Source organism: Coturnix japonica, chromosome 3, assembly GCF_054131305.1.
Source record: "Coturnix japonica strain WE chromosome 3, WE-NBRP24, whole genome shotgun sequence".
Classification (NCBI taxonomy): Eukaryota; Metazoa; Chordata; class Aves; order Galliformes; family Phasianidae; genus Coturnix; species Coturnix japonica.
The window spans coordinates 55,383,780-55,396,961 of NC_140665.1; the positions used below are offsets into that span (position 1 = coordinate 55,383,780).

The window sequence follows — 13,182 nt, forward strand, 5'->3', positions numbered from 1 at the left end:
CACAAGAAATTATTTCCTAACTTTAATTATCAGTGAACATCACAGATGTACTCTGTGAAGACTGAGGCCATAGAGGCTACAGATGTGATGCTTTCTTTAAAATGACTTGTAGCATGTATGTGGCTATACATCAGACTAAAAATGCTTATGGACTGGAAGGTTATTGCTTGGTACATATAGCAGTAGATACGTATAGGTATAGCTATGACATTACTTTGAGCTTTTATGTTTCTTGCTTTATGACTGATATTTCTTTCAGATTTAGCATGGGCTGCTTTCAACCACAAAGAATCAAATCAGCCCTCAGATATTTATTTCTTGTTACAGTTTCTTGCACATGTGTTCACGTGTTTACACCAATTTTCTTTGTATTTGTTCTGCACAAGAGTTATGTTTTGAATAGTTATGGAGGACAAACAAAAAGCATCAGGAAAACATCCAAAACAAATTATCACTTTTATTCTTACAGTTTATGTTTGCAAATTTCTTCAAAATTTGACAAGTCCTTGTTACAAGAAAGCTATTGGAAAAGGAAAGTAATTTCTAAATGCAGATGTCCTATCCTTTAATTCAAAATCAAAAGTGCTACACATTGCTGTTAAAGATGGTTTACGCAAAAGCTGTCATAAAAATAACAGAAACAAGCCTGGGAAGCTGATAAGAAAGCTGCAGCAAGCAAGAATATGGGGAATGCTCTTACTCCCTTCTGTTTCTATCTCTGACTCTTAAAGATATAGTTTTAAGAGATGTCCCATTAATCTCCGGTTTCTCAAACTCTAGTTAGGACTTCATATATAGCTGAAGGGTGGTGCCCTTCTTTTTAATTGTAGCTAAATTTCTGGAAAATGCAGTTCTGAGTTGGTGTAAACCGTTTTTAAAATTCATGTTGCATTCAGAAGACTGTTTTGAATTCAGAGTAGTGAAAATACACTGCTTGCGTTATTCCATAAACAGAAATTTGATTTCACTGTGTTAAACAAGGAGGAGGGAAAGGTGTTAAAAATTATGATTATTTGTCTTGGGTGCAAAAGGAATGATGCAAAATGACTATTATTGTTCTCCAAATCAATAAGGAAGAACTAAAAATGCTTTCCTCTGGGTTAACTTGACATTTTATTGGGCAGCCTCTAGTTAAAAAGCCTTTGCAGAGTAAGGTTTTCTTTTAAGCAGCTGATGACTCAGGCAATTATTTCCTTAGTTGTTCTGAAGGGTTTGTTGTCAGCTAGCAGCCACGTTTCTGGGTAACTCTGGCTTATTTTGTCATCATTTTCATGAGCTTTTCTGACTAAACAGAAAAAAAGCAAAAACTTCTCTGGCACTGCTGTTATATATTTTGCTTCACCAGATGTTTCTGCACTGCAGATTCAGCTGTGATGAATTCTGCAGACAGCAGCAAAATTAGAAAGATAGTGAGAGGAAGAGCACGGAGTCAAAAAGTAGGCTGACGTAAAGGACATACTTGGCTTCAGCTTCTTAGCCAGATGTTGAGTGAAGAAACTGTTCTGACCCACGCTGTGACATAGCCTGAAGTGGTTCAGGGAAGTAACTGACACAGACTGTGATGCTGAATGAGGCACAGCCTGATTGTTAACACAGCAAGTCATGCTGTTTACAGGTTTTGGTTTCAGGATGTGGCTTTCACTTGCTGCCACCATCTCAGTTTCACTTGGTGAAGCTTGTGCACTGGTTGGTTTGTCTGTTCAATTACACTGAAGTGCTGGATATAGCAGTCTAAACTTGACTGCAAAAACAAGAGAGGTGGAGTTTTGGATTATGAGAAGTTTCTCTACTCCTCTGTCCCCAGTGGATTTAGTGTCACTTACACTGTCCAAGAGAATAAAACCAGGTATTCTGCCATTTGTACAACAGCAAACTCAGGACAGAAAGTCAGCAGGTATCCCTAACAAGAGCTCTCCGAATGACCTTCCTATGCACGCTTTGATGTGCAAACTGGTCAGCAAATCTGTTCAAACTGCATCGTGTGCAGCTGTGTTGAAAGCAGTGTTAGGAGAAATGTAAGCTCCAGTGCCACAGCCACGAGAAGAGCAAATGTTCTCCACAGCAATGTGTTTGTGATAGTGTACAGTTGTTCTATAGAGTTCAAGACCCTTATGCTCAGGGAACATTTATTCAAATTGGAACAGATGTTAAAAAAAAATGATAAGGAAGATGATGGAAGATCTCTGTCAGAATAGCAAGCATGTAGTGTGTTTAACTCAGAAAAACTTTTTGAAGTATTATAGAGCTGCTTCATATAAATGTAAGAATGGATTGATCAGGAACATTGGATGCTGTGCTCCAGAGTTCTATGTTTATTTCATTTTCATACGCTAGGACAGTGTCTACCTGTGTCACATCTAAGACACTGTGAGAGAATTAAGAAAGACTAAGATAACTTTATTTTAAAAATACACTCTTCTCACAATTAGAGGTACATGTGAGGTAATAGTGTGAAAAACTAGAATTGTATCAAAACTAGTTCAAAAGAAAGAAGGCACTCAGAGTCACCAGTGAAAATACCTCTACCACCTCCCCAGTTAATGCTAACTTTCCCAAAGTGGTGTGAAACTTTGGGCATAGTATTAGGTTTTTCCCAACAGACCTACTCCTCCTGTGGAGACAGGGTAAAGTGTACAAGGTTTATCATTTGTTGTCTGTGCTCTTGGATACAGAAAACAATGCTATTATGCCTTTTTTAATCCCTATTAAATCAGATGCCAAAAGAAAATCATCATAGTAAAGCAACAAGAAGTAATATATTGTACTTTCAGTACTTTTAAATGCAATTCACAGTATGGTGAATAATCTTCACAAAGAGCTCGATATTGTTAACCTCAACGTGTGGACAGAGAAAGGGATGCAAGCATGGATGAGAACTGTGCAAGGTCACATAGTAAATAAACATGAATAAATTACTACTACTAAAACTGATATACCTCTGGGTAAAATGGAACAGCTGTCTGACCACGAGCAAAAACATTAAAGCAGGCAAGATGAGAACCTTGTACAGTCAAAACTCCCTGTGATTTCTGCAAGGTAAACAGATGGGCAGTGGTGGGTGTGACCTGAATTTCTTCAGGGGGTTTCATTCGAGAAAAATCAAACTGAAGAAACTGGAATAAACAAACTCATGTGCTTATAAAGCTTTGGATAATCTCAGAAACAGTCTCAGTAATTACTATTTCACCTTCTGCACTCCTCAAATAAAGAATTACTAAAGCAGCCACCAGAGTGCACCAGATACATTTTAGAGTAACTTGCAGGAAAAGAACGGAAGGTGAGAAGTGCTCCCTTTTCTTTCTTTTTTTTTTTTTTTTCCCTTCTTTTTTTTTCTTCTTTTTGCTAAGGCTTGGAACAAGTCATCTGCTCAGATCTGTGTGTGAAGGGCAGTGAGGGGGAAGGCCAGCACTACTTGTAGTGAGCCTGGAGGGGTTATTTCTCCTACCTCTGATTGTGTCTTTTTAGTTGCTTCTGTGACAATTCTGCGTTGCTTACAGAATAAGTCCTTCACTTATCGAGCAGTGTTCTGGTAGTAGTGGACATATTTGTCCATTAAAAATCCTATTAAAATTTGAATACAGGATCCATACATAATAGCTTGAAGGATCAGGCTGTAAGAAAAGTCCCTTACGTGCTGGCTAGCAAGAATATTACCAGCTTTCTGTATGTGAGTTTGCTTTCATCATACAAGTGCGTGACTTCATCCCTATCTTTTCTATTCAGGGGTAGCTAAGCTGGTCTAAACCACTTCCTACATACTGGTACTGTACATTCCAAAGTACTGAACACTCCATGTTTTATATGCCATATGGTGCACATTTTAACTGAACATAGTGTGCCCCGGTGGCGCAAGTGGTAGGAATGCCGCCTTGCAACACCAGGACCTGGGGTTCGAATCCCCCCTGTGGTGCAAGTGGTAGAAGTGCCACTTTGCAGCACAGAGGGTCGAATCCCGGGAGTTGGACTCGATGATCTCTAAGGTCCCTTCCAACCCGCACGAGACTATTACTATTACTATTACTATCGCAAGTTATGTCTTTTCACAGGTAACATAAAAACATTAAAAGTAGAGCTTATCTGACAGATGTGGACATCTGTGTGTTACCTACATCATCAAGTTTATCTTCCTTGTCCATGGAAAGAAGCAGATAGTTCTAGAGCATGATTCATCTTTATGTTCTAAAGATGGATAATATAAGACAGATGATTTTACTAGCTAAAAGTGAACATTTGACAGCCTTTGAGCAGAGCCTAAAAACACTTGCATGGATGTAGTCATCAAGGGTTAAGCAGCAAAATCATACCCTGCACATATAATATTCTTTCCTATACTATATATTCTTTCCCATAGTGCTGCTAACATCAGTTATTAATGGCTGCAGAACACTACTCAGATGTGTGTGTCTTCATGTAGTGGAGTACAACACCAAGTATAAAGCTTAGCAAGTGTTCAATGTCATCTTACAATGCACAAAAAACTTTCTGTTCTTTCTGTTTCTTGCCATCTCTGGCTGCTAGCTGGAGCCCTGGAAAAATAATCTGGACAATGGAAATGCAGTGAGCTGGCTGAGGGATTTTCTGTTTGGTTTAAAATTGGTTTGAACAACTTTTACAGTAGGTAATGCCAGGGATTAGCATTATCTCCTGCACCAGGTTGTTGCAAATCTACTTTGCAAGTCCTGAAGGATAGTTGTCCATTTGCTGCAGCCCTGCATTCCTTGTCTGAACACTCTAGTGTTGCTTCCAAGAAGAACTCTATAGCTCAGTGAGAATATATCCATGTAAGGCCATTGAAGTCAGTCAGTGAATTTGGAATCATAAGCTTATCTGCTATGATTTCCTCAAACCAGTGCTTCTCAATAGGTTGTGTTTCTACCTGCTGGTAATTGATGTATCATCAGAAACACTGAATGTGAAAAATCAACCATGACCTGGAAATAAAAAAGAATCAGTGTTGGAAAAAAAGGAAAAAAAAAATGTTTTGAGGAGAGAATTAAAAAGCAGATGTTAAACAAATGCATGCTCAGTCCTTCCAGTACTTAATATAAATTTATAATCAGGAGGGAGACTGGCTTTTTACTTGGGTGGATAGTGATAGGGCAAGGGAGAATGGTTTTAAACTAAAAGAGGGGAAATTTGGATTAGTTGATATGAGGAAATTCTTTACTTGGAGGGTGGTGAGGCAGTGGCACAGGCTGCCCAAAGAAGCTGTGGTACCCATCCCTGGACACACTCAAGGCCAGGTTGGATGGGGCCCTGGGCAGCTGAGCTGGTGGGTGGCAGCATGGGGTTGGGACTGTGTGATCTTTAAGGTTTCTTCCAACCCAAGACATTTTGTGGTTCTGTGGAAACAGTGACAAATGAAACATTTTCTGAGACATTTTCTTTTGAGTAATTGCTTTATTAAAAAAAGCCACACTAATCACATGTTTCCTGCGTGACCTGCTTAGCCCTGGTGACTGATTATGTTATATGGAAGGACACTGCATGACTTCTTAATCTAAATATTTGAACTCTTTGAAAAAGTCTTGGGTTTCAGCAGCAAGACAACATGATTAGTAATCTCCTCCCTCAGTGATATCTTTTTTTCTACCACATAAGTAGTGTGCCTTCTTATCTAGATGATAACAAGAAACCTTACTTTTCACATTATCATACTCGTACCATGTTAAGAAAAAGACTAGTAACTACAAGTCTTGGATAGGATATGGCTTTGATAATGAGTCCACAACTCAGTAATTTCTGACTGTAAGTTATTTTAGGCAAAGGACAGACTAGTGAAACTGTGAGGATATTCCTGTCAGTGTATGGAAATAAAACATCTGTAGGTCTAGGTTATCTAGCTGCCTCCAGAATCATTTCTGCAAAGAAAAATAAACCAGAGTGGAGCTCTGTCATCATAGCAGGAAGAAGTTTGAACCTACCAAGCTGAATTACTGTGTCAGACAAAGTAAAGGAAAAAAGTGTTCCTAGAACTAAGCTCCTAAATCCGCAGGAGCTATGTCATGCTCAGCACATTTGAAGTGCGTCATACTAAAGGCAGATTTAAGAAAGCAATTAGTATCTTTGGTGTTTCTCAGTTGTCAGTAATTTAATTTCTATCCTCGCTTATTAATAGAATTTCTTTCTTTCTATGTCCTTTCTTTTCACCATCAGCGTTGTGATAGGCTTTAAAAGACTTGCTTACTCTCCAGTTGATAAATATAAGATCATTCTAGATTTTCTCATTCTTCATCTGTCACTTGACAGCATACAGTTCTTCTCCCACTTTCCATTTGCAGTAAAGTTTTCTTTGACCAGCCCCTTCTGACACCATACTGGCTACACTGTGCTTCTTGCATTCTTTCTTTATAGAGGGTGTAACATGCATTGTGCCCTAATTATGATGTGTTTTAAGATGATTATCAAAGAAAAAAGCACTTTCTATTTTTGCTCTTATGGCACCTAATATATATTCTGTTTGGCACAACACTTTGGCAAGCACTCATTAAGCACAGAATGCTTTAGATATTTCACTTTTCTTTCTTTCTTTCTTCCTTAATCTTCTCTTTGAAGATAGTTTTACAATCAAGTAGAGTATGTGGCATCCAGCCAGCTAGCTGAAGATTTTTGAAACTGCCAGGTCCTAAGGCAATTTCATTTAATTTACATTTCTAGTTTTCTTGTTTCAATTTAAAAGAAAAAGGTTGGGTCCTTAACAAAATAATTCTGTATTCTGCATAAGCTGTTCAACAATTAAACACATATGCATTTAAATAGAGCCAAAGGCAACAGTAAATAGGTGCAGTGATGTATATTAACAGGGTGCTTTGTCATCTCATGTTGTTGTACTTTTAGAACGATCAGTGCAAACAGTTGAGTGTTGCATGTGTCTGTGTGTGAGTAATTGATTTCTGCCTTTCAGTCGCGGCCTGAGAGATGATGCACTGTAGCTGTGTGCTGGGATATAATGGCCTCAAAAAAAAAAAAAAAAAAAAAAAAAAAAAAAAAAAAGTAAATTTGTGTACAAAAAGATAGTCCAAGAAACCTAACAAGTTGCTTACAGATAAAGCAGTCTCCCAGGTGGCCAAGAAGGCCAATGACATCTTGGCTTGTATCAGGAATGGTGTGGTGCGCAGGACTAGGGAAGTCATCCTGCCACTGTACTTGGCACTGGTGAGGTTTCACCTCAAGTACTGTGTTCAGTTTTGGGCATCGCAGTGCAAAAAAAGACATGGAGGTACTGGAGCAGGTCCAGAGAAGGGCAACGAGGCTTGTGAAGGGCTTGGAAAATCAGCCCTATGAGGAGAGGATGAAGGAGCTGGGGCTGTTTAGTTTGGGGAAAAGGAAGCTGAGGGGAGACCTGATTGTTCTCTTCCAGTATCTGAAGGGTGCTTACAGTGAGAGCAGGGCAAGTCTCTTCTCACTGGTCACAGGTGACAGAATGAGGGAAAATGGCCTCAAGTTGCACCAAGGTAAGTTTAGGTTGGACGTTAGGAAACACTTCTTTACAGAAAGGGTAGTCAAACACTGGAATAGGCTGCCCAAGGAGGTTATTGAGTCACTGTCCCTGAATGTGTTTCAGAGCTGTTTGGATGTAGTGCTCAGAGATATGATTTAGCAGAGAGTTGTTAGAGGTAGGCTACTATGGTTAGGCTGTGGTTGGACTTGATGATTTTTGAGGTCTTTTCCAACCTGAGTAATTCTATGATTCTATAAGACATGGAAGAACTAGGCTTTGCTAAACACACCTCTGACCCCAGTTGTTTTCACTTACCTAAGGCACAGACTGAACTTGACCTTCAGTGATGGACAAAGGGAATGGGCCGCTCAGAAGTAGCTTGGAACTTAATGGTGCCGTGACTCTTTTCAAAGAAGTAAAGGACAACCCACTTGGTGTTTCATACAAAGCCACCCTTTTAAGAAGAAATCTGGATAAAGTTATCTGCTTAAGTCAATGACAAAATCCAGTTATGCCCAGACATCACCCATTGATTCTGCAAAGCCAATAGCTCCCGGCTCTGAGAGCAAGGTGGGCTCTGAAGGATGCGTTGGCCCTGCTCCACCTGAGGGCAGTTCTGTTCATTTGACCATGGAGAGCAGTTCTCTACTGAATCATAGTAACATTAAGGTTTCAAAAGACTTCTAACATAGAGTCCAGCTGTCAACCCATTGGCGCCATGTCCGCTAACTAGGTTCTTCAGTGCCACATCCACATATTTCTTGAACACCTCCAGGGACAGTGACTCCACCACCTCCCTGGGCAGCCTGTTTCGAATGCATTGCTACTATTTTCCTAATATCCAACCTAAACTTCCCCTGGCACAACTTAAAGCCATAATCTTTTGTCCTATCACTATTACCTGGGAAGAGAGGCCAACACCCACTTCATTATGACCTACCTGAAGGTAGTTGTAGAGGGCAACAAGGTCTCCCCTGAGCCTCCTCCAGACTGAACAATCAGTTCCCTCAGCTGCTCTTTACAGCACAGGCTGGAGGAGTCTCTGTGCTCCTATTTAAGGGTACAATGCTTACAGATTTTGGGATGTCTGTATGAACCAGGACACTCAGTGCTGGATTTTTTAGATGTTTCCTTGCAAGCAAAACAGTTGCATTTTTTTTTTTTTTTTCCCTTTGAAAGGGAAAAAGAAATACAATAGTTCTGTCAACATTGAAGCCAATCCATTTCCTTGTGGCAAAAGTGGCTGCAGTCAGAAGCTGAGGAAGGACACTGCCGCGATGAGGCAGCCCAACTCCCTGTGTCCTCATCTGCCCCTGCTGCTCACTGGAATTTTTGTAATGATAGACTGTAATTTAAATAAAATCCGCTTCATGTAGAAGTGAAAGCCAGCGTGGAACGAACTGCTGCGATTCAGTGTTACGGACAGCACGCACAGCAGCACCAGAAACCGAGAACAAGCCCGTTTTTTATGATCCAAGCCATTCCCAAGCCCCCGTCCGTGGGCAGCAGCGATGGTCCCGCCCCGTTACGCGGCGCTCAAAGCGCGGTAACGTTTGACTGCCTCCTTCGCAGCGCTTCCCCGCCGGCTGCAGCCCGAGCCCGGCGCGAGGCGGCAGGAGCGGGCCGCCAGCAGCCGCAGCCGGAAGCGGCTCCGTGACCCTCCCGCTGGTGCTGCCGGGCACCCGGTCCCCGCCGCGGCGGCGGGAGGAGGAGGAGGAGCGGGAGGGGCACGGTCCCGGCGGGCCTCTGTGCCGTCAGCGGTCCTGCCCCGCTGCTCTACGCTCCGGTGGGAGGCTGTGCCGCGCCGAGCAGCGGCCGGGCCGCCTCGCTCCGCCTCGCTCCGCCTCAGCGTCCGCTGAAGGAAGGGATGCGGCGGCTCGCACCATGAGCTGGCTGTCCGGCTCCCGCGGCGTGGTGCTCACCGCCTACCACCCCAGCGGCGGCACCGGCGGGTGAGTGTGGCCGGGCAGGTGCGGCCCACGGCGGGGCACGAGCGGAGCCGGTCGGGCAGGGGCTGCGCCGGGCGGCCGAGCGTGTCCGTCTCGGCCCGGTGTCTTTTCCGCCGTGCTTCTCGCTTTCACCCTTCGCTCTCCTAACGCTGAGCGGGGCTTGCGGCGAGCAGGTGCCGGCTGTCGTCAAGGCGCCGTAGCTGGGAGTAACAGCGAGCTGCCCGAGCAACCCAAGGTTGTTAACACTGGGCTGTGCTCGCCGTGAGGCCCGATCCCGTGGGATCAGGTGTAATCATTGTTGGGTTTGTTTAGTTTCCGTTTGATTGGTTATTTTTTAATTTTCATTTATTTATTTATTTATTTTGATTGAGAGCAGTTGCAGGTAGGGACGAGATAAACTTTTTACAGCATTCGTCGTTTTGCTTTAAAGACGGAATTAAAAATGGGCAAAGGAAGCAGCATTCATGAAGGCTGTGCATCTCCCCGCACCCCGTGGTGTGTTTAATGCCGGCACAAGCACAGCTGCCTCATAACACTAACCAGAGACTTCTTTTAGGCGTGCTTTGTCCCTGCAGCCTATTCAGTCCCGTCCCTTCCTTGCTGTAACGGGTAACAAAGGTCCCATTGAGAAAGATGGGACTTTTATTAATGCACGAAAGCCAATTGAATCTGGGAAGGTATTGATGCTGACACATTGCTTACATATGCGCATAATGAGTGCGTCTGACCAAAGAGATTATAATCTCATCAAAAAAGATAGATAAATGGAAGTACTGTATGTCACCATGCAGTAAAGATAAGCGATGCGTGACGGTATGTCATGCCATGAGTTCACAGCAGAGGCAAGAACGGAGTTGAGAAGTGCAGCCTACATAGTGATTGAGCAATGCAGGTGGGCTTCTGTTCCTTCTGAGTCTCGTTCTCTTAAGTGATGCTACCATCAACTCTGCTGTAGTTCCCACTGTTGTCTTAACTTCATGTGGAAAGGCACTCTAGGTCTGCAATGCCAACAGTGATCCTGCACAAATTATTCTGGTTGGGCAATACACATGGTGTTATGAAGGGAGAGTGTGCAGGGGAATAAATGTGAGATGCAATCTTCTTTATTGTAAGATAGAAATGTATCTATCAGGGGATTTCCATACATAGTTTGTCTGAATCCCACTACTGGCAGTGTTACAGCTTCAAAAACCATGCATGTTTGCTGTTTAGCTTGCTAAGTTGAGATGCCTCTTTCAGTAGCATGGCCCTCAATATATCTAACTTAACTTCTCTCTGTTAATTGGAGAACTTCTCAACAGGGATCCGAGTATGAAGAAGCTGATGTAATGCACTGCCAGCTGTTTATGTTGTGATGTGATGTAACCTTTTGGAAAGACAAGCAGCCACGCTATGTTGAGTTCTTATTTTCAAGGGCATTCAAAACAATTAATATTGGAGACTGTGTTGTTTTCTGAATGTTTGAAGTGTGGCACTGATGCATCCTTGAAAAAGTGATGTGATGACCCTGCTCCACATAAAGTGCATCTTAGGAAGGGGCTGTGCTTCCAAATGATTTGGTTTTTACTTCAGGCATGAGAAGTTTTGCTTGATGAGGCTGCAGAATTTCACTGATCTAATAGATCACTTTGCTTTTCTGTTCTGGCCCTTTAAAGGTACAGTCATCCTGTGAAGTGCTGCCTTTCAGAAAGACTTGCCTTACTGTTGGCTCATCAAGCTAAAATCTAGAAAAACCTCCATGTGTTCACTTCCAAGTGTGACAATTCAGCAGTATTGCCTTGACAGCGTTGATGCACAAAATAGCATCAAAGCTGTCCTTGCAATATAACTCTATTTACAGTTTATGTCAAAGTAATGGTCAAAAGAGTATCTTGTATTTTAGATATTGATTATGGGTCACTTCTGTGTTATACCCAAGTATTTAACTAAGAATTTCCTTAGTGAAATCTCAGAGGTAGGTTACCTGGTAGTAGCATCCTTCCACAATGCTTCCATTTTCTCACTTCTCAGCTTTAACATATTAGATCCACTACACCTGTATTTATTGGCTGTCTTGCTGCTCGCATATTTGTGTTACCTCCTTTTCATTATGATGTCAACCCACAGTTTGTTTTTGTTGATTTCTCCTACGGAACTGCTTGATGTTAAATGAACTGTAGAACAGAAGGGTACATCAAGTAACTTGTAATCCATGACTGTTTTGGTGGATGCTTTGGCCCCTGTAGGCTTATAAGCATCATGTGAAACATGGTTTGTGTGCCTAAGCATAAACTAAATGTATGTGGAACTAAGTGCATACATACCAGTGTGCAAGGAAAATAAAATTTTGCTACAGTGCATCTTCAAGAACCCAATCTATAAGGGCAAAATGAGTTGCAGTTAAATGCGTTTAAAAGTGATGGCCACTGAGACTTGACTTTGCTTTTCTCTTCCATCTTTGTCGTATCTCAGAGGCTGTGGTTCTGTATGATCTCCCTCTCTGCACCGAACTGTCATGTGAGTCATAGCTTCCCTGTATGCTTCCATAGAGCCACTGTGCTTTCTCACCAGCAGCCAGCATGTGCACTTCTGTTGCCACTTCATTACACATCGTAAACTTGCTGCAAAGGACTGATTTGAGTTTCACAGCTTTGCAAGCTAGTGCCATTTTAACATGTGCTCTCAAGGATCCTGTGTGTCTTTATATTGCGAGTGACTTTGTTAAGAAGGACATCAGTGCTTTGTAAAGGCTAGAGCATAGATCTTCTTCCCCAGAGGCTATGTACTTACACGCACGCTCACTTATTTGCTGTATTTAAATATAGCGTTTGGTTTGCTGACGCTCACTTGCAAAACGAGAACAACAAGCTCAGTTTCCTTTAGATGGAACTAAAACCCAGACCAGTTCTGGAAAGAGTGCTGTAACCCTTGGCTACTGTAAAAGAGAAGTTTGCCACCTCCTCAGGTCTCCTCTGTCAAATGACACCTGCCAGCTGTAACATCCACGGTCCCTGAGATTCACTGTCCTGCTTCACTGCTGCACCCATGTGAATATGGGAGATGTCAGCAGAAGCTGGGCAGTGTGTGGCAGTGGAACAGAGGGGATCAACCTAAGAAGAAATCTAGTAGTGAACAGGAATTCATACCTTTTGTGAAGGGCAATTTCTTGTTCCTTCACAGAGAAAAGGTCTTGTTTCTTTCCCTCTCTCTTCCCACCAATGGCATGCTCTTGAAGTCCCGTATGGAGGACTAAAGCACAGTGAGAGATGCATATAATACTAAGGATGCAAGAAGCAACTGGTGCGTGGTGGTGGAGCACTTTCTTTTGCAATCCATTTGTACAGCACAGATTTTGGATTTTCCATATATATCATCACAGCATTTGTTGTTCCTACCCCCTGTAACCTGTCTTCCATGACACCAGTATGGGTGGCTTAGCACAGGACCTGCCACGTGTTGCTTTGCTTATGCAGAGCAAAGATCCATCGTATTACAGCTGACTTCATAAAATCATAGCAGTTTTTTTTTCTGCTGAGTTTAAGCCTACGTGCGCACAGATCTTTCCTGCCTTGAATTTGCTTGCTAATTTGAATGTTTGTTGTGTGAATACCTGTCAGCGTACTAGAAGAGAGCTAATAGACAAGTGTGCTGAGTTGCTTTAACTAGAATTGCTTTTGAGTCTTTTATGCTACATGTATGTATTAATATGTAGTGTACTGCAGACCCCTAACGTGTTGCTTAGTTACAAGTGTATTAATCCCAGTAACTTGAGCTACAGACAGCACAGTGTGGCAGCCCACTGTTTCCGGCTTC

The 13,182-nt window shown here is 42.4% G+C and overlaps 1 protein-coding gene across 3 annotated transcripts in view; it reads left to right on the plus strand.

The window, feature by feature from the left end:
- The window catches only part of ARHGAP18 (Rho GTPase activating protein 18), an 80,620-nt gene that overhangs the window by 13,016 nt on the left and 54,422 nt on the right, over nucleotides 1–13,182 (plus strand). For 2 of the 3 annotated variants that reach the window (XM_015858566.3, XM_085541680.1), the window contains exon 1: nucleotides 9,048–9,393. The exons of the other annotated variant lie outside the window; for it this stretch is intronic. In XM_015858566.3, the coding sequence (XP_015714052.2) occupies nucleotides 9,326–9,393 (68 nt within the window). In that variant the 5' untranslated portion in view covers nucleotides 9,048–9,325. Of the gene's footprint in view, nucleotides 1–9,047; nucleotides 9,394–13,182 lie in introns of those variants that run through there. 3 annotated transcript variants of the gene reach the window in all.